Raw genomic sequence first — 18,889 nt, forward strand, 5'->3', positions numbered from 1 at the left:
CGGATGAATGTGCGGAGAGCGGATGAGTGCGGAGAGCGGATGAGTGTGGAAGAGTGGATGAGTGTGGAGAGCGGATGAGTGTGGAAGAGTGGATGAGTGCGGACAGCGGATGAGTGTGCAAGAGAGGATGAGTGTGGAAGAGCGGATGAGGGTGGAAGAGTGGATGAGTGTAGGAGAGCGGATGAGTGCAGAGAGTGGATGAGTGCGGAGAGTGGATGAGTGCAGAGAGCGGATGAGTGTGTAAGAGTAGATGAGTGCGGAAGAGCAGATGAGTGGGGAGAGTGGATGGGTGCGGAGAGCAGATGAGAGCGGAGAACGGATGAGTGCGGACAGCGGATGAGTGTGCAAGAGAGGATGAGTGTGGAAGAGCGGATGAGTGAGGGGAGCGGATGAGTGAGGGGAGTGGATGAGTGAGAGGAGTGGATGAGTAATGGGATCGGATGAGTGAGGGGAGCGGATGATTGAGGGGAGCAGACGACTGAGAGGAGCGTATCAGTGCGGGGAGCGGATGAGTGCGGGGAGCGGATGAGTGCGGCAAGCGGATGAATGTGGAAGAGCGGATGAATGTGCGGAGAGCGGATGAGTGCGGAGAGCGGATGAGTGTGGAAGAGTGGATGAGTGTGGAGAGCGGATGAGTGTGGAAGAGTGGATGAGTGCGGAGAGCGGATGAGTGCGGAGAGTAGATGAGTGTGGAAGAGTGGATGAGTGTGGAAGAGCGGATGAGTGCGGAGAGCGGGTGAGTGCGGAAGAGCGATGAGTGGGGAGGCGCAGATGAGTAAGGAAGAGCGGATGAGTGGGGAGAGCGGATGGGTGCGGAGAGCGGATGAGTGCGGACAGCGGATGAGTGTGCAAGAGAGGATGAGTGTGGAAGAGCGGATGAGGGTGGAAGAGTGGATGAGTGTGTGAGAGAGCGGATGAGTGTGGGAGAGCGGATGAGTGTGGAGAGCGGATGAGTGCAGAGAGCAGATGAGTGCGGAAAGCGGATGCGCACGGAAAGCAGATGCGTGCAGGGAGCTGGCGAGTTCGGGGAGTGGACGAGTGCGGGGAGCAGGTGAGTTCGGGGAGAGGACGAGTGCGGGGATGGGTGCATATTGCTATTGAATGCATGGAAAGCACGAGTGCATAAAGCGGATTAGTGCATAGATCAGGTGAGTGCATAGATCGGATGAGTGAGGGGAGCGGATGAGTGAGGGGAGCGGATGTGCACGGAGAGAGGATGCGTGCGGGGAGCTGGCGAGTTCGGGGAGCGGACGAGTGCGGGGAGCAGGTGAGTTCGGGGAGCGGACGTGTGCGGGGATGGGTGCATATTGCTATTGAATGCGTGGAAAGCACGAGTGCATAAAGAGGATGAGTGCATAGATCGGATGAGTGCATAGATCGGATGAGTGAAGGCAGCGGATGAGTGAGGGGAGCGGATGAGTGAAGGAAGCGGATAAGTGACGGGAGCGGATGAGTGAGGGGAGCGGATGATTCAGGGGAGCAGACGACTCAGGGGAGCGGATGAGTGCAGAGAGTGGATGAGTGCAGAGAGCGGATGAGTGCGGAGAGCGGATGAGTGTGTAAGAATAGATGAGTGTGGAAGAGCGGATAAGTTTGGAAGAGCAGATGAGTGCGGAAGAGCGGATGGGTGCGGAGAGCAGATGAGTGGGGAGAGCAGATGAGTGCGGACAGCGGATGAGTGTGCAAGAGAGGATGAGTGTGGAAGAGCGGATGAGTGAGGGGAGCGGATGAGTGAGAGGAGCGGATGAGTAATGGGATCAGATGAGTGAGGGGAGCGGATGATTGAGGGAGGCAGATGACTGAGGGGAGCGTATGAGTGCGGGGAGCGGATGAGTGCGGGGAGCAGATCAGTGCAGCGAGCGGATGAGTGCGGCGAGCGGATGAATGTGGAAGAGTGGATGAATGTGCGGAGAGCAGATGAGTGCGGAGAGAGGATGAGTGTGGAAGAGCGGATGAGTGGGGAGAGCGGATGGGTGCGGAGAGCAGATGAGAGCGGAGAGCGGATGAGTGCGGACAGTGGATGAGTGTGCAAGAGAGGATGAGTGTGGAAGAGTGGATGAGTGTAGGAGAATGGATGAGTATGGGAGAGCGGATGAGTGTGGGAGAGCGGATGAGTGTGGAGAGCGGATGAGTGCAGAGAGCAGATGAGTGCGGAAAGCGGATGCGCACGGAGAGCAGATGCGTGCGGGGAGCTGGTGAGTTCAGGGAGCGGACGAGTGCGGGAGCAGGTGAGTTCGGGGAGCGGACGAGTGCGGGGATGGGTGCATATTGCTATTGAATTCATCTAAAGCACGAGTGCATAAAGCGGATGAGTGCATAGATCAGATGAGTGCATAGATCAGATGAGTGAGGGGAGCGGATGAGTGAGGGGAGCGGATGAGTGAAGGAAGCGGATAAGTGAGGGGAGCGGATGACTGAGGGGAGCGGATGATTCAGGGGAGCAGACGACTGAGGGGAGCGGATGAGTGCAGAGAGTGGATGAGTGCGGAGAGCGGATGAGTGCGGAGAGCGGATGAGTGTGTAAGAGTAGATGAGTGTGGAAGAGCGGATGAGTTTGGAAGAGCGGATGAATGCGGAAGAGCGGATGAGTGAGGAGGGCAGATGAGTGCGGAAGAGCGGATGAGTGGGGAGAGCGGATGGGTGCGGAGAGCAGATGAGTGCGGAAGAGCGGATGAGTGGGGAGAGCGGATGGGTGCGGAGAGCAGATGAGAGTGGAGAGCGGATGAGTGCGGACAGCGGATGAGTGTGCAAGAGAGGATGAGTGTGGAAGAGCGGATGAGTGAGGGGAGCGGATGAGTGAGGGGAGCGGATGAGTGAGAGGAGCGGATAAGTGACGGGAGCGGATGAGTGAGGGGAGCGGATGATTCAGGGGAGCAAACAACTGAGGGGAGCGGATGAGTGCAGAGAGTGGATGAGTGCAGAGAGCGGATGAGTGCGGAGAGCAGATGAGTGTGTAAGAATAGATGAGTGTGGAAGAGCGGATGAGTTTGGAAGAGCGGATGAGTGCGGAAGAGCAGATGAGTGGGGAGGGCAGATGAGTGCGGAAGAGCGGATGAGTGGGAGAGCGGATGAGTGAGGGGAGCGGATGAGTGAGGGGAGCGGATGATTGAGGGAGGCAGACGACTGAGGGGAGCGTATGAGTGCGGGGAGCGGATGAGTGCGGGGAGCGGATCAGTGCAGCGAGCGGATGAGTGCGGCGAGCGGATGAATGTGGAAGAGTGGATGAATGTGCGGAGAGCAGATGAGTGCGGAGAGAGGATGAGTGTGGAAGAGCGGATGAGTGGGGAGAGCGGATGGGTGCAGAGAGCAGATGAGAGCGGAGAGCGGATGAGTGCGGACAGTGGATGAGTGTGCAAGAGAGGATGAGTGTGGAAGAGCGGATGAGGGTGGAAGAGTGGATGAGTGTAGGAGAACGGATGAGTGTGGGAGAGCGGATGAGTGTGGGAGAGCGGATGAGTGTGGAGAGCGGATGAGTGCAGAGAGCAGATGAGTGCGGAAAGCAGATGCGCACGGAGAGCAGATGCGTGCGGGGAGCTGGCGAGTTCAGGGAGCGGACGAGTGCGGGGAGCAGGTGAGTTCGGGGAGCGGACGAGTGCGGGGATGGGTGCATATTGCTATTGAATTCATGGAAAGCACGAGTGCATAAAGCGGATGAGTGCATAGATCAGATGAGTGCATAGATCAGATGAGTGAGGGGAGCGGATGAGTGAGGGGAGCGGATGAGTGAAGGAAGCGGATAAGTGAGGGGAGCGGATGTCTGAGGGGAGCGGATGATTCAGGGGAGCAGACGACTGAGGGGAGCGGATGAGTGCAGAGAGTGGATGAGTGCGGAGAGCGGATGAGTGCGGAGAGCGGATGAGTGTGTAAGAGTAGATGAGTGTGGAAGAGCGGATGAGTTTGGAAGAGCGGATGAATGCGGAAGAGCGGATGAGTGAGGAGGGCAGATGAGTGCGGAAGAGCGGATGAGTGGGGAGAGCGGATGGGTGCGGAGAGCAGATGAGTGCGGAAGAGCGGATGAGTGTGGGAGAGCGGATGAGTGTGGGAGAGCGGATGAGTGTGGAGAGCGGATGAGTGCAGAGAGCAGATGAGTGCGGAAAGCAGATGCGCACGGAGAGCAGATGCGTGCGGGGAGCTGGCGAGTTCAGGGAGCGGACGAGTGCGGGGAGCAGGTGAGTTCGGGGAGCGGACGAGTGCGGGGATGGGTGCATATTGCTATTGAATTCATGGAAAGCACGAGTGCATAAAGCGGATGAGTGCATAGATCAGATGAGTGCATAGATCAGATGAGTGAGGGGAGCGGATGAGTGAGGGGAGCGGATGAGTGAAGGAAGCGGATAAGTGAGGGGAGCGGATGTCTGAGGGGAGCGGATGATTCAGGGGAGCAGACGACTGAGGGGAGCGGATGAGTGCAGAGAGTGGATGAGTGCGGAGAGCGGATGAGTGCGGAGAGCGGATGAGTGTGTAAGAGTAGATGAGTGTGGAAGAGCGGATGAGTTTGGAAGAGCGGATGAATGCGGAAGAGCGGATGAGTGAGGAGGGCAGATGAGTGCGGAAGAGCGGATGAGTGGGGAGAGCGGATGGGTGCGGAGAGCAGATGAGTGCGGAAGAGCGGATGAGTGTGGGAGAGCGGATGAGTGTGGGAGAGCGGATGAGTGTGGAGAGCGGATGAGTGCAGAGAGCAGATGAGTGCGGAAAGCAGATGCGCACGGAGAGCAGATGCGTGCGGGGAGCTGGCGAGTTCAGGGAGCGGACGAGTGCGGGGAGCAGGTGAGTTCGGGGAGCGGACGAGTGTGGGGATGGGTGCATATTGCTATTGAATTCATGGAAAGCACGAGTGCATAAAGCGGATGAGTGCATAGATCAGATGAGTGCATAGATCAGATGAGTGAGGGGAGCGGATGAGTGAGGGGAGCGGATGAGTGAAGGAAGCGGATAAGTGAGGGGAGCGGATGTCTGAGGGGAGCGGATGATTCAGGGGAGCAGACGACTGAGGGGAGCGGATGAGTGCAGAGAGTGGATGAGTGCGGAGAGCGGATGAGTGCGGAGAGCGGATGAGTGTGTAAGAGTAGATGAGTGTGGAAGAGCGGATGAGTTTGGAAGAGCGGATGAATGCGGAAGAGCGGATGAGTGAGGAGGGCAGATGAGTGCGGAAGAGCGGATGAGTGGGGAGAGCGGATGGGTGCGGAGAGCAGATGAGTGCGGAAGAGCGGATGAGTGGGGAGAGCGGATGGGTGCGGAGAGCAGATGAGAGTGGAGAGCGGATGAGTGCGGACAGCGGATGAGTGTGCAAGAGAGGATGAGTGTGGAAGAGCGGATGAGTGAGGGGAGCGGATGAGTGAGGGGAGCGGATGAGTGAGAGGAGCGGATAAGTGACGGGAGCGGATGAGTGAGGGGAGCGGATGATTCAGGGGAGCAAACGACTGAGGGGAGCGGATGAGTGCAGAGAGTGGATGAGTGCAGAGAGCGGATGAGTGCGGAGAGCAGATGAGTGTGTAAGTATAGATGAGTGTGGAAGAGCGGATGAGTTTGGAAGAGCAGATGAGTGCGGAAGAGCAGATGAGTGGGGAGGGCAGATGAGTGCGGAAGAGCGGATGAGTGGGAGAGCGGATGGGTGCGGAGAGCAGATGAGTGCGGAAGAGCGGATGAGTGGGGAGAGCGGATGGGTGCAGAGAGCAGATGAGAGTGGAGAGCGGATGAGTGCGGACAGCGGATGAGTGTGCAAGAGCGGATGAGTGGGAGAGCGGATGAGTGAGGGGAGCGGATGAGTGAGGGGAGCGGATGATTGAGGGAGGCAGACGACTGAGGGGAGCGTATGAGTGCGGGGAGCGGATGAGTGCGGGGAGCGGATCAGTGCAGCGAGCGGATGAGTGCGGCGAGCGGATGAATGTGGAAGAGTGGATGAATGTGCGGAGAACAGATGAGTGCGGAGAGAGGATGAGTGTGGAAGAGCGGATGAGTGGGGAGAGCGGATGGGTGCGGAGAGCAGATGAGAGCGGAGAGCGGATGAGTGCGGACAGTGGATGAGTGTGCAAGAGAGGATGAGTGTGGAAGAGCGGATGAGGGTGGAAGAGTGGATGAGTGTAGGAGAACGGATGAGTGTGGGAGAGCGGATGAGTGTGGGAGAGCGGATGAGTGTGGAGAGCGGATGAGTATGAGTGCGGAAAGCAGATGCGCACGGAGAGCAGATGCGTGCGGGGAGCTGGCGAGTTCAGGGAGCGGACGAGTGCGGGGAGCAGGTGAGTTCGGGGAGCGGACGAGTGCGGGGATGGGTGCATATTGCTATTGAATTCATGGAAAGCACGAGTGCATAAAGCGGATGAGTGCATAGATCAGATGAGTGCATAGATCAGATGAGTGAGGGGAGCGGATGAGTGAGGGGAGCGGATGAGTGAAGGAAGCGGATAAGTGAGGGGAGCGGATGTCTGAGGGGAGCGGATGATTCAGGGGAGCAGACGACTGAGGGGAGCGGATGAGTGCAGAGAGTGGATGAGTGCGGAGAGCGGATGAGTGCGGAGAGCGGATGAGTGTGTAAGAGTAGATGAGTGTGGAAGAGCGGATGAGTTTGGAAGAGCGGATGAATGCGGAAGAGCGGATGAGTGAGGAGGGCAGATGAGTGCGGAAGAGCGGATGAGTGGGGAGAGCGGATGGGTGCGGAGAGCAGATGAGTGCGGAAGAGCGGATGAGTGGGGAGAGCGGATGGGTGCGGAGAGCAGATGAGAGTGGAGAGCGGATGAGTGCGGCCAGCGGATGAGTGTGCAAGAGAGGATGAGTGTGGAAGAGCGGATGAGTGAGGGGAGCGGATGAGTGAGGGGAGCGGATGAGTGAGAGGAGCGGATAAGTGACGGGAGCGGATGAGTGAGGGGAGCGGATGATTCAGGGGAGCAAACGACTGAGGGGAGCGGATGAGTGCAGAGAGTGGATGAGTGCAGAGAGCGGATGAGTGCGGAGAGCAGATGAGTGTGTAAGTATAGATGAGTGTGGAAGAGCGGATGAGTTTGGAAGAGCGGATGAGTGCGGAAGAGCAGATGAGTGGGGAGGGCAGATGAGTGCGGAAGAGCGGATGAGTGGGAGAGCGGATGGGTGCGGAGAGCAGATGAGTGCGGAAGAGCGGATGAGTGGGGAGAGCGGATGGGTGCAGAGAGCAGATGAGAGTGGAGAGCGGATGAGTGCGGACAGCGGATGAGTGTGCAAGAGAGGATGAGTGTGGAAGAGCGGATGAGTGAGGGGAGCGGATGAGTGAGAGGAGCGGATGAGTAATGGGATCGGATGAGTGAGGGGAGCGGATGATTGAGGGAGGCAGATGACTGATGGGAGCGTATGAGTGCGGGGAGCGGATGAGTGCGGGGAGCGGATCAGTGCAGCGAGCGGATGAGTGCGGCGAGCGGATGAATGTGGAAGAGTGGATGAATGTGCGGAGAGCGGATGAGTGCAGAGAGAGGATGAGTGTGGAAAAGTGAATGTGTGTGGAGAGCGGATGAGTGTGGAAGAGTGGATGAGTGCGGAGAGCGGATGAGTGCGGAGAGCAGATGAGTGTGGAAGAGAGGATGAGTGTGGTAGAGCGGATGAGTGCGGAGAGCAGATGAGTGTGGAACAGTGGACGATTGGGGAGGGCAGATGAGTGCGGAAGAGCGGATGAGTGGGGAGAGCGGATGGGTGCGGAGAGCAGATGAGAGCGGAGAGCAGATGAGTGCGGACAGTGGATGAGTGTGCAAGAGAGGATGAGTGTGGAAGAGCGGATGAGGGTGGAAGAGTGGATGAGTGTGGGAGAACGGATGAGTGTGGGAGAGCGGATGAGTGTGGGAGAGTGGATGAGTGTGGAGAGCGGATGAGTGCAGAGAGCAGATGAGTGCGGAAAGTGGATGCGCACGGAGAGCAGATGCGTGCGGGGAGCTGGCGAGTTCGGGGAGCGGACGAGTGCGGGGAGCAGGTGAGTTCGGGGAGCGGACGAGTGCGGGGATGGGTGCATATTGCTATTGAATGCGTGGAAAGCACGAGTGCATAAAGCGGATGAGTGCATAGATCGGATGAGTGCATAGATCGGATGAGTGAGGGGAGCGGATGAGTGAGGGGAGCGGATGAGTGCGGAAAGCGGATGCGCACGGAGAGCAGATGCGTGCGGGGAGCTGGCGAGTTCAGGGAGCGGACGAGTGCGGGGAGCAGGTGAGTTCGGGGAGCGGACGAGTGCAGGGATGGGTGCATATTGCTATTGAATTCATGGAAAGCACGAGTGCATAAAGCGGATGAGTGCATAGATCAGATGAGTGCATAGATCAGATGAGTGAGCGGAGCGGATGAGTGAGGGGAGCGGATGAGTGAAGGAAGCGGATAAGTGAGGGGAGCGGATGACTGAGGGGAGCGGATGATTCAGGGGAGCAGACGACTGAGGGGAGCGGATGAGTGCAGAGAGTGGATGAGTGCGGAGAGCGGATGAGTGCGGAGAGCGGATGAGTGTGTAAGAGTAGATGAGTGTGGAAGAGCGGATGAGTTTGGAAGAGCGGATGAGTGCGGAAGAGCGGATGAGTGGGGAGGGCAGATGAGTGCGGAAGAGCGGATGAGTGGGGAGAGCGGATGGGTGTGGAGAGCAGATGAGTGCGGAAGAGCGGATGAGTGGGGAGAGCGGATGGGTGCGGAGAGCAGATGAGAGCGGAGAGCGGATGAGTGCGGACAGCGGATGAGTGTGCAAGAGAGGATGAGTGTGGAAGAGCGGATGAGTGAGGGGAGCGGATGAGTGAGGGGAGCGGATGAGTGAGAGGAGCGGATGAGTAATGGGATCGGATGAGTGAGGGGAGCGGATGATTGAGGAGAGCAGACGACTGAGGGGAGCGTATGAGTGCGGGGAGCGGATGAGTGCGGGGAGTTGATGAGTGCAGCGAGCGGATGAGTGCGGCGAGCAGATGAATGTGGAAGAGCGGATGAATGTGCGGAGAGTGGATGAGTGCGGAGAGCGGATGAGTGTGGAGAGCGGATGAGTGCAGAGAGCAGATGAGTGTGGAAGAGCAGATGAGTGCGGAGAGCAGATGAGTGTGGAAGAGCGGATGAGTGTGGAAGAGCGGATGAGTGCGGAGAGCGGATGAGTGGGGAGGGCAGATGAGTGCGGAAGAGCAGATGAGTGGGGAGAGCGGATGGGTGCGGAGAGCAGATGAGAGCGGAGAGCGGATGAGTGCGGACAGCGGATGAGTGTGCAAGAGAGGATGAGTGTGGAAGAGCGGATGAGGGTGGAAGAGTGGATGAGTGTGGGAGAGCGGATGAGTGTGGGAGAGCGGATGAGTGTGGAGAGCGGATGAGTGCGGAGAGCAGATGAGTGCGGAAAGCGGATGCGCACGGAGAGCAGATGCGTGCGGGGAGCTGGCGAGTTCGGGGAGCGGACGAGTGCGGGGAGCAGGTGAGTTCGGGGAGCGGACGAGTGCGGGGATGGGTGCATATTGCTATTGAATGCGTGGAAAGCACGCGTGCATAAAGCGGATGAGTGCATAGATCGGATGAGTGCATAGATCGGATGAGTGAGGGGAGCGGATGAGTGAGGGGAGCGAATGAGTGAAGGAAGCGGATGAGTGAGGGGAGCGGATGAGTGAGGGGAGCGGATGATTCAGGGGAGCAGACGACTGAGGGGAGCGGATGAGTGCAGAGAGTGGATGAGTGCGGAGAGCGGATGAGTGCGGAGAGCGGATGAGTGTGTAAGAGTAGATGAGTGTGGAAGAGCGGATGAGTTTAGAAGAGCGGGTGAGTGTGGGAGAGCGGATGAGTGCAGAGAGCGGATGAGTGTAGAGAGCGGATGAGTGCGGAGAGCGGTTGAGTGCGGAGAGCCAATGCTTGCGGAGAACGGATGCGTGCAGAGAGCGGATGCTTGCGGAGAGCGGATGCACGTGGAGAGCGGATGCGTGCGGAGAGCGGATGCGCGCGGGGAGCTGGTGAGTTCGGGGAGCGGACGAGTGTGGGGAGCAGGTGAGTTCGGGGAGCGGACGAGTGCGGGGAGCGGATGAGTGCAGGGAGAAGGTGATTGTGTAGGGTGGGTGAACCCATAGAGCAGATGAAGGTGTAGTGCATGCGAGGGGATAAAGCGGACAAACACCTAGAGCGGATGAGTTACATAGGCCAGATGAGTGCGTAGAACGGATAAGCATGTAGAACAGATGACCGCGGAATGCATGCAGAACTGATGAGTACGTAGAATGGATGAGTGCCGGGAACGGATGGATGGGTGGAGCGGGATGGATGAGCTGAGCGGAAGAATGTGTAGAGTGGAGGACTGCATAGAACTAGCACTAGACTAGTGGGTAGGACCGAGAAGTATATAGAGCAGACGAGTACATATGAGCAAATGAGTGCATATGAAAAAGGGGTGCGTAGAGGGGATGAGTGCGTAGAGGGGTTGAGTGCGTAGAGGGTTTGAGTGTGTAGAGGGGCTGAGTGCATAGAGGGGTTAAGTGCGTAGAGGAGATGAGTGCGTAGAGGAGATGAATGCCTAGAGGGGATGAGTGAGTAGAGGGGATGAGTGCGTAGAGGGGGTGAGTGCGTAGAGGGGAGGAGTGTGTAGAAGGGATGAGTGCCTAGAAGGGGTAAGTGTGTAGGGGGGGTGAGTGCATAGAGGGGGTGAGTGCGTAGAGGGGGTGAGTGCGTACAGGGGATGAATACGTAGAGGGGATGAATATGTAGAGCCTGTGAGTAAGCAAAACAGATGAATGCATTGGGCGTGTGAGGGCATAAATTGGATGAGTGCCTAGAGCGAACGAGTGCCTAGAGCGAACGAGTACCTAGAGTCGAACGGACGTGTTGCATAGAGTGGACGAGTTGCATAGAGCGGATGAGTACGTAGAACGAACGAGCACAGATTGCATGCAGTACTGATGATTACATAGAATGGACGAGTACATAGAGCTGCTGAATGCGTCGAGCGGATGGAACGAGTGAAGCATGTTTATGGAATCTATATAGACAGAACAAATGATATATGTGAATGGAATCGATCACATATATGGATCATACGGGTGCCGGACGTGGATAGAACGGGTGACGTACATTGATAGAACGGCTGACATATGTGGATAGAACGGGTGCCGTATATGGATGGATCGGATGCTGTATGTGGACGAAACTGGTGACGTAAGTGGATGAAACGCGTGAAATAGATGGATGGAAAGGATGAAGTATGAAGATGTTACGGGCGAAATATGTGGATGGAGGGCATAAAACAACTTAGAATACACAAAACTGATCAGAATAAATAGAGCGCATTTGAGTGCGTGTAGCGGACAGGAGTGCGGTGATGGACAGGAGTGTGTGTGGCTGACAGGAGTGCATGCATGAGCCTGACAAGAGGGTATGCATCGGGCAGACAGGAGTGTATGCATGGGACAGACAGGAGTGTATACATAGGGCAGACAGGAATGTATGCGTGGGGCAGACAAGAGTGCATTCGTGGGGCAGACAAGAGTGCATGCGTGGAGCAGACAAGAGTACATTTGTGGGGCGGACTGGAGCGCGCGTAGCGGACTGGGTTCGCGTGGCGGACTGGAGCGCGCAGGGCGGACTGGAGTGCATGAGGGCGTCGAGCTGACCGGAGTGTGTGGAGCAGACTGGGGTGCATGGAGCGGATAGGAGTGCATGGAACGGACTGGAGCGCATAGAATTGCGTGACGTATATAGTATGGTTTGAAATGCAGAGAACGTTTGATAGAGCATATAACCCATCATATCACACCACCACGCTTACTCTCCCCTTTACACCACCACTTAACTAGAACACAGAGATACTATGACACCATTCGGTATACCTGTTCTCATACCAACATCCGCCGCATACTACCCATCATTCTAAATAAACACTGCTGGTTACACCCCCCCAGCCAGGCATTTTCCTCAGGCCTAACGCAGCCACATTTGGTCTGGATAAATCCTGCCAGAACGAACACATACTCCTGATCTCTCAACCACCACACCTACCGCTAAGAAGCAGCTATTACACGAATACCGCACCAGCTGCACACATACCCGGTGCTCACACGCACCTTTTGTCTCTCTCTGCTCTCTCTATTGATCTGAACTTCGGTTCCCAAGGGCGTTCAACCTACCAGCGCCTTCACACCATACCAATGGTATATAAGGTGCTATATAAATGCAAAATAACATAACATAACATAACATGAATTCAATTATGGATCAAAGATGTACCAAGTTCTTTGTACTTTATTGTAGCCACTCTTAGGGAGTGGAATATGTACATGTAGTAGCAAGCCAAAGGATGGTCGCCTTTAAGAGTACTTTTTGGAATTATTCAAATTAAATAGTGAAATTGAATAAATATGGCCATTGAAAAAATAATTTGCAGACATTTTCGTGGTTTTCATGTTTTGCGTGAATTTCCCAATACATAGGCCGGATGTAATGAACTACTAGTGATGCATGCACATTATATCCCCTATCAAGATCCCAGAAGACCACTCACACTACTGCTCACAGGCCCCATCTGAAACCATTCAGTTTATGTGCATGTTGGAGCATGGGAAGCCGAGCCCCACAGCGCTCCCCTTGCAAACTCCAGTTAGTGTGAAGGCCATGTGGGAGCCGGAGCGGCACTTGAGACATGCCCCTGCTACTTTGCTTGCCTGGTAGGAGAACCGCATTCAGGCTGTTGGCATCCTCTGTTCGAGCTTTCGAAGATCTATTCTAGCAGCTTCCGCATACCTCGTCCCGCAGGTTAGGAGAAGGACTGCTCATCCTCTGGCAAGCTCGAGCACCTTAGGAGCTGTTCAGGAGAGGTAATGTTCCTCTCGCATCCTGGCACTGGGACATCACTGTTGCCAGCAGCATGCACAGGGAAGATAAAGCAGGTAGCAGGCCACCTCTCTCTGTTAAGAGACAGGAAATAAAAGTTACTGATTGTGGAATAGCAGAGGATTTACATGCCTCCCTGTGGTCAAGATGGATGGGACAGTTTCTCCTTGCAATGGGGATTTACATTGTTCTGTTAATTTCAACGGATTACATGCTTTTTTTATGCCGGGATCAGGAGGATACCCGTTAGCATGAAGACTTCCCACACTTTGACAGGAATCGCAGTACAGGGTTTCCTGTGGGCTTTGGGTGCAGTGTTCCCCGTGCAGTGAACCAGCCACCTGCAGGATCTCTTCTTCACAATGTTATGTTAAACTGATTTATTCTGGGCACCACTGCCTTTCCCTTGGTCCCCAGGCGCTCAAAATGGGCAGAGTGAACGGAAAATCTCGGAAAGCCATTTGCATCCGTGACCCTCTCAATGAGAGTGTGAATCCAAATGAACAATGTAGGCCATTTTGTAACATAATAATAATAATCCTCTGATATCCTTTGGTCTCGGGAGGATAACTCAGGGGCAATGTGCTCGCCTTGGAAGCAAGACGACACAGAGCAACACAGGTTCAGATCCCTGGGTCCGCGCTTAGAAACCTCTGGATATTAGACGCTATAAATAACATATCATATCATAGTTAAAGATAGCAACTAAGTGGAATATTTAGAAGGAGGCCGCAGATACGGAAGTTGCACGTTTTCCCTGGGCATAAGGTGTGGTCAGTTAGGTGGAAGCTAATGTGTACATGTGTGAGTACCAAAATAACACCAGTAAGCATTTTATACCATCTTCTGTTGTGTCTGATGCAGAATGCCATTTTCATTAATAGTTAACCTAAGCATATCAACCAAATGCTGTCAACTACTTTGAAATGTGTTTGTTTTACAATGTATAGAGGGTAAAACCTTAAATGCTCTGCAGGTTTCTTACCTCTGTGTACATTTTTGCAATTGCCATGTTGGGTTTCTGCCAAGATGATTGCAGAATTTAAATAGAAGTATCAAATAAGGTGTGTTTGTCTATATAGGTTCACTGTTAATGCTTTTAAGCGCTAAGGCGTATTCACATCTGTAAATATGTGCATCCTATTAAAGTTGTGACTGACGATAAGAAGCCTTTTACGATAACATTGTCATGTATTCTTTTGTTTGTTTAACAGGCTGTTTTTATTCGGAGACTATTAGAATATTCTCAAGCCGTGGAATCACATCTCCTTTATGGCCTTCTCATCACACTTGGCATTATCCTCATTGAACTGGTTCGTTCCTGGTCCTTTGCACTGAACTGGGCGCTCAATTACAGAACAGCCGTGCGCTTGAAAGGAGCAGTGCTGACTCTCGCCTTTAAAAAGATTCTGAAGCTGAAGGACTGCAAAGATATGAGCGTAGGAGAAGTAAGTAACACATTATGGAATAGAATGTATTCTTGGAATCTAATATGTAATTACTTGAACCCGCACTGGGGCAACATACCTACCTTATTTAGAAAAAATAAGAATTAACAACAAAATAGTGCCGGCACAACAGGAATTGGGTTTGCTGGCTGTTTTAAAGGGCCCAATTTTAGCTACGGAAGCTCTATTAAAAATTGAAGAAATATAATTAGATACAGTACTATATTGTGTATGTTATGTGAATGTTTTTCCTCATTACTTACTAAATCCAAAATAGCTCAATGAGCTATGATTTGATCTGTTATATCTGCAAAACAGGTTTGAATCTAGCTGCACGAGACGCTGCGATCCCTTGCCTGGAAAAGTGCAGTACTAGGCGGCAGATGTTCCTTTGGATTGCGCCAGTTTCAGGCCACTTTGCCATTGATCGAAATTAATCACATAAAAAAGTGTCTTTTTTAATTTATTTAATCTTTTTATTAGAGTTTAAACATTCTAACAATGCAATAGTAGACATGCATTTTTACAATTTAACTGTCTTTTCCCCCTTCCCACTAACTGAAAGTGTTTATATTATGGCATTATTAACAACATTATCTTCGTTGCAGACTAATTCAATCTGGCAGTAATTTCTTTTGTAGTCATGTGCACATAAATATTAATCTGCCTTGTACGGGAACAACAGAGAAGAACATTCCATATGCAGTGAGAGTGGCATATCCTGATGTATACATCATGTGTGACCTATCACTCATTAACAGGTCTAGTATGGAGTCTGAATCAGTAAACTTAGTTTTTCTATAATCTCTCTGACCACATAACTTCAGTGTGTGCTCGTGTTATTATTCATCTCTCGTTGTCGAACATGGCCAAGGGGATGAGTCTGCTTCATGTATTCATTTATATTTAGTTATGATATGATATGATATGATATGGCATTATAACGCGCCTATACACAAGTGTTTCAAGGCGCGACGAGGCAAGGGGGGGGGCAAAGGGAGGACAGACAACGCTCCTACTAGGCCAGGTGTCATTCAGATCGCACATGTGCATGGGGAGGGGGAAAGGAAAAGTGCGCGGGGGGAGGGAGAGGGGAAAGTGCAGTACATGGGAAAGTGGAATAAATAAGATAAATAAGACAAATAAAACAGCCAGCTAGTGGCAAGTGCAAGGAAGTGCAGACATAAGTGCTGGTAGGGGGACTGAAGGGATACAGAAAAAAAACGCTCCCAAAGTGCAGGGGTTGCCAGGGAGGCAGTGCAGGTGGGCAATTGACGGGGACTGGGCCAGAGATCGGAAAGGGTGGCCAGGTAACCAGTGCAAATTCAGTCAGGAATTCAGCAGGGGAGGAGAGAAAGCAGAAGCAAAGAGGAAGGTTTTGAGGTGTTTCTGGAACCGGAGATGGTTCTCCTCGAGTTTCAGGGAGGCAGGAAGGCTGCTCCAGAGAGAGGCCCCTGCCGAAGAGAGTGATCTGCCACCAACTCGTTGCTTGGAGAAGGGACTGACCCTCAGGGAGTTGGAGGCAGATGAGCGAAGAGCTCGAGAAGGAAGATATTTAGGAAGACAGAGTTGAAGGTATTGCGGCCACAGACCCCAGAAGGCCTTGTGTACAATGCAGAGGGTTTTGAACTTTTACAAAATAAACATTACATTCATAGAGAGACAGCATAATTCATACAACATCTTAATTCATTTGTGGACTTGTCCTATAAATATTTGGCTTCAGTTTATAAAATAAATAAACATATTTCATTCACACTTTTCACTACATATGTTAAATGTTTATTCCCTCGGCAAATAGCTACATCCTCTACCATCCTATATAGTGTGATGCTAACAAGGACATTTTCTATCCCTATTAAACTATTAAACTATTATGAAGCTCAAGTGGGCGGGTGACCCAGGAGCATTTTTACTCGACACCAGACTCCATACAAAGCAATATGAACAGACCTGTTTTCAGTATTTAGACAGTATGATCAGAATTCAGGTGATTTTATCATCTCATATTCATGCGTTAGGTGACCCAACAGGGGCATATACATATGTCCTTTTCTCAAGCATTCAGAGAGCAAGTGTCTCCTACTTTCAATACACAAGGGAATTTTACAGATTCTACAGAATCTCCCCTCACTTGGGATTTTCCATTGAGCCCCCTGAATAGCACGGGCGGGCAACTGATTGGTGCGGATTAGTAGGCTGAAGCGACGTACTTCAGGATCAGAGCAGCATAAAAGATAACGTTGAGGTTTCAAATACTTATGCGTAACATGCGCTACTTGCCAATACCCATGACGTTTTTGTAGGTGGGAGTAGTTGCAGACCCAATCCCACTTTTCTATACGTCTAAAGAATGCACTTTTTAATTTTGTGTAGTTTGCACATCGCCCGAAGTCTGGTCTGCAGTTAATCATAGCAAATGGCTCATTCACCAACTTTATGAATCCGTTATTTTCCTTGGGTATATGGTTGAGACAATAATTTTCTCCCATCCGAGTTAACAGGCAGAAAATTGAAAGGGTTTTTGATTTTAAAACAAGACCTCCTCTTCGTTGGAGTTGAAGTGCTTTCAGTGATGACAAACCTAGTTCTAATCATATATACTCGACCAATGTTGAGGTAGGTAGCCTTAACACACAATGCCAAAAGAAGCCCTCAAGCACTTGTAGCCAATCCAAATCAAGGAGTTCAAGTGCCTCCAACCCGTACAAGAATTCAGGGCAGAACCACTGCTTATACAAAACAAGGATCCCACCAAGTGAGAACCCTGCATGGCCTAGTTCAAATGTACAGACCATAAATGAGGTCTGTTTGGCTTAGCGAGTTTTGGTGGCTATGATCTCCTTGTGTGTCCCTGTATGGTAGACATTTCTAGTCCTAAGTAGGGATGGCACTGTGTATATTCTAGGCGACCAAGATCTGTACTTATTGTTTTGCTCTTTATATGCCGGGAGGTAACCAACATTGTTTTTGTCTTTCTCAAGTTGAAAATCAGACTGTGGTCCACAGCATATGATGCAAGTGTGTTCAGCATTGCTTTCATCCCTGACAATAAGTGACCACATATAACAAGGTCATCTGCATCCCTGTAACTGTGCACCGGCCGCTCTTAGGGGAACATTTGGCATACATTGACATCACATTTGGCAATTCTGGGGTGTAGAGGTTAAAAAGCAGGGCCGCTAAAGTGCATCCCTGCTTTACTCCTCTCTATCAATACGGATATTCCTTGATATCAGTCCATCATTACCTAACTGTATTTGAGCGGATGTGTCCGTGTGGCGTACCACAATAATCTACAGTAACCATTCAGGGCAACCAAGGGCACATAGCTTTTCCCATAACAACTCACGAGTCACTTGGTCAAAAGCAGCTCAAAGTCGATGTATGTAATGTATACTGATGTACTATCTTTCGCATTCGCCTGCATTATAACAGCGTCAAGCACTCTTATGGTCTGCGTTGTGCCCACACCCCTTCCGGAAACCCGTTTGAAATAGGTGTAGGGTGTTCCTTTTGTTGACCCTAGCCTCAATATGTTCTAAAACAAATCCTGCAAAACCTTTCCTGTGACGTCTAACAGGGAGAGTAAACGATAATTCTCCGGGGAGAACCGTTCCCCTGTTTTGAACACAGGCACGTAAATAGTTTTTATACAAGAACTGGGGATATGTCTCTCTCGGCAGACCTTCGCATACAAATCACAGAGGATAGAAGCCCACAAATCATAGTCGCTCTTCAGCAATACTGCCGACAGACCATTAGGCCCTGGAGCTCCCAAATTTTTTTAATTTAGTTAAATGGTCGATCATGTCAGATGTATTAAAACTCATTGGCCACATATTACAAGGCTCAGGTCTAACGATATCATCATAGTACTTCATTCTTTTCTCTATGAATGTGACCCATATGCTCTTGGGAATCAGATTTATAATCAAATCCCCTGTGGAGGATCTGGCTAGATTCAAAATGCATCACATTTGTTTGGTGTTTTGGTTGTTAAGTGCCTTGATCATTTTTTGCCAGTTTAAAGTCCGACCCATAATATTCCTACGCTTCAACCAGTTGGTATATGAGTTTTTCAGTTTACAAATTGCTTCATGCACATTTGTGGGCACTCCACCCACGTTTTTCAACCTATGGATTTGCATGCAGTGTCTAGGTTTTTGTGACTGAATCTCACAATCGAAGGCTCGAGCATTCGACTTCCCAGGTATTAACAATGCTTTCCTCTTGATGTTACCGCTTTTAAATGCAAAGGCCACACACGGAAGTACACAAAAGTACTGTTGGCTGTTGCAGGAGACTCGAACAAGACTTCCCTGGATTTGTCTGCTTTGGAATTGAAAAGATTCCCACTGCTGCTCGGCGAGTCTCCATTAAAGCGGACGTCTTTGGCGTGCACACAGAGGCTGCCTGACCCTCAATTTGGAACTTGCCACTTGATTGGGCCAGTAGCCCTAAGCCTGCCCCTGACTCCGCCCCCTTCACATTCAAATACACTGTGTGCAGCGCACCCGCGCGCGCACACGGAAGTACACAAAAGTACTGTTGGCTGTTGCAGGCGACTCGAACAAGACTTCCCTGGATTAGCCTGCTTTGGAATTGAAAAGACTCCCACTGCTGCTCGGCGAGTCTGCATTAAAGCAGACGTCTTTGGCGTGCACACG

General features: G+C 52.0%; 1 protein-coding gene across 1 annotated transcript in view; it reads left to right on the forward strand.

Moving 5' to 3' along the window:
- Positions 1-18,889, forward strand: part of LOC138526213 (ATP-binding cassette sub-family C member 5-like) — a 2,857,657-nt gene that overhangs the window by 373,031 nt on the left and 2,465,737 nt on the right. The window contains exon 4 of the mRNA XM_069636680.1: positions 13,986-14,219. Within this exon, the coding sequence (XP_069492781.1) occupies positions 13,986-14,219 (234 nt within the window). The remainder of the gene's footprint in view (positions 1-13,985; positions 14,220-18,889) is intronic.

The sequence above is a fragment of the Ambystoma mexicanum genome, chromosome 7p (genome assembly GCF_040938575.1).
Source record: "Ambystoma mexicanum isolate Mex_15411 chromosome 7p, UKY_AmexF1_1, whole genome shotgun sequence".
Taxonomy (NCBI): domain Eukaryota; kingdom Metazoa; phylum Chordata; class Amphibia; order Caudata; family Ambystomatidae; genus Ambystoma; species Ambystoma mexicanum.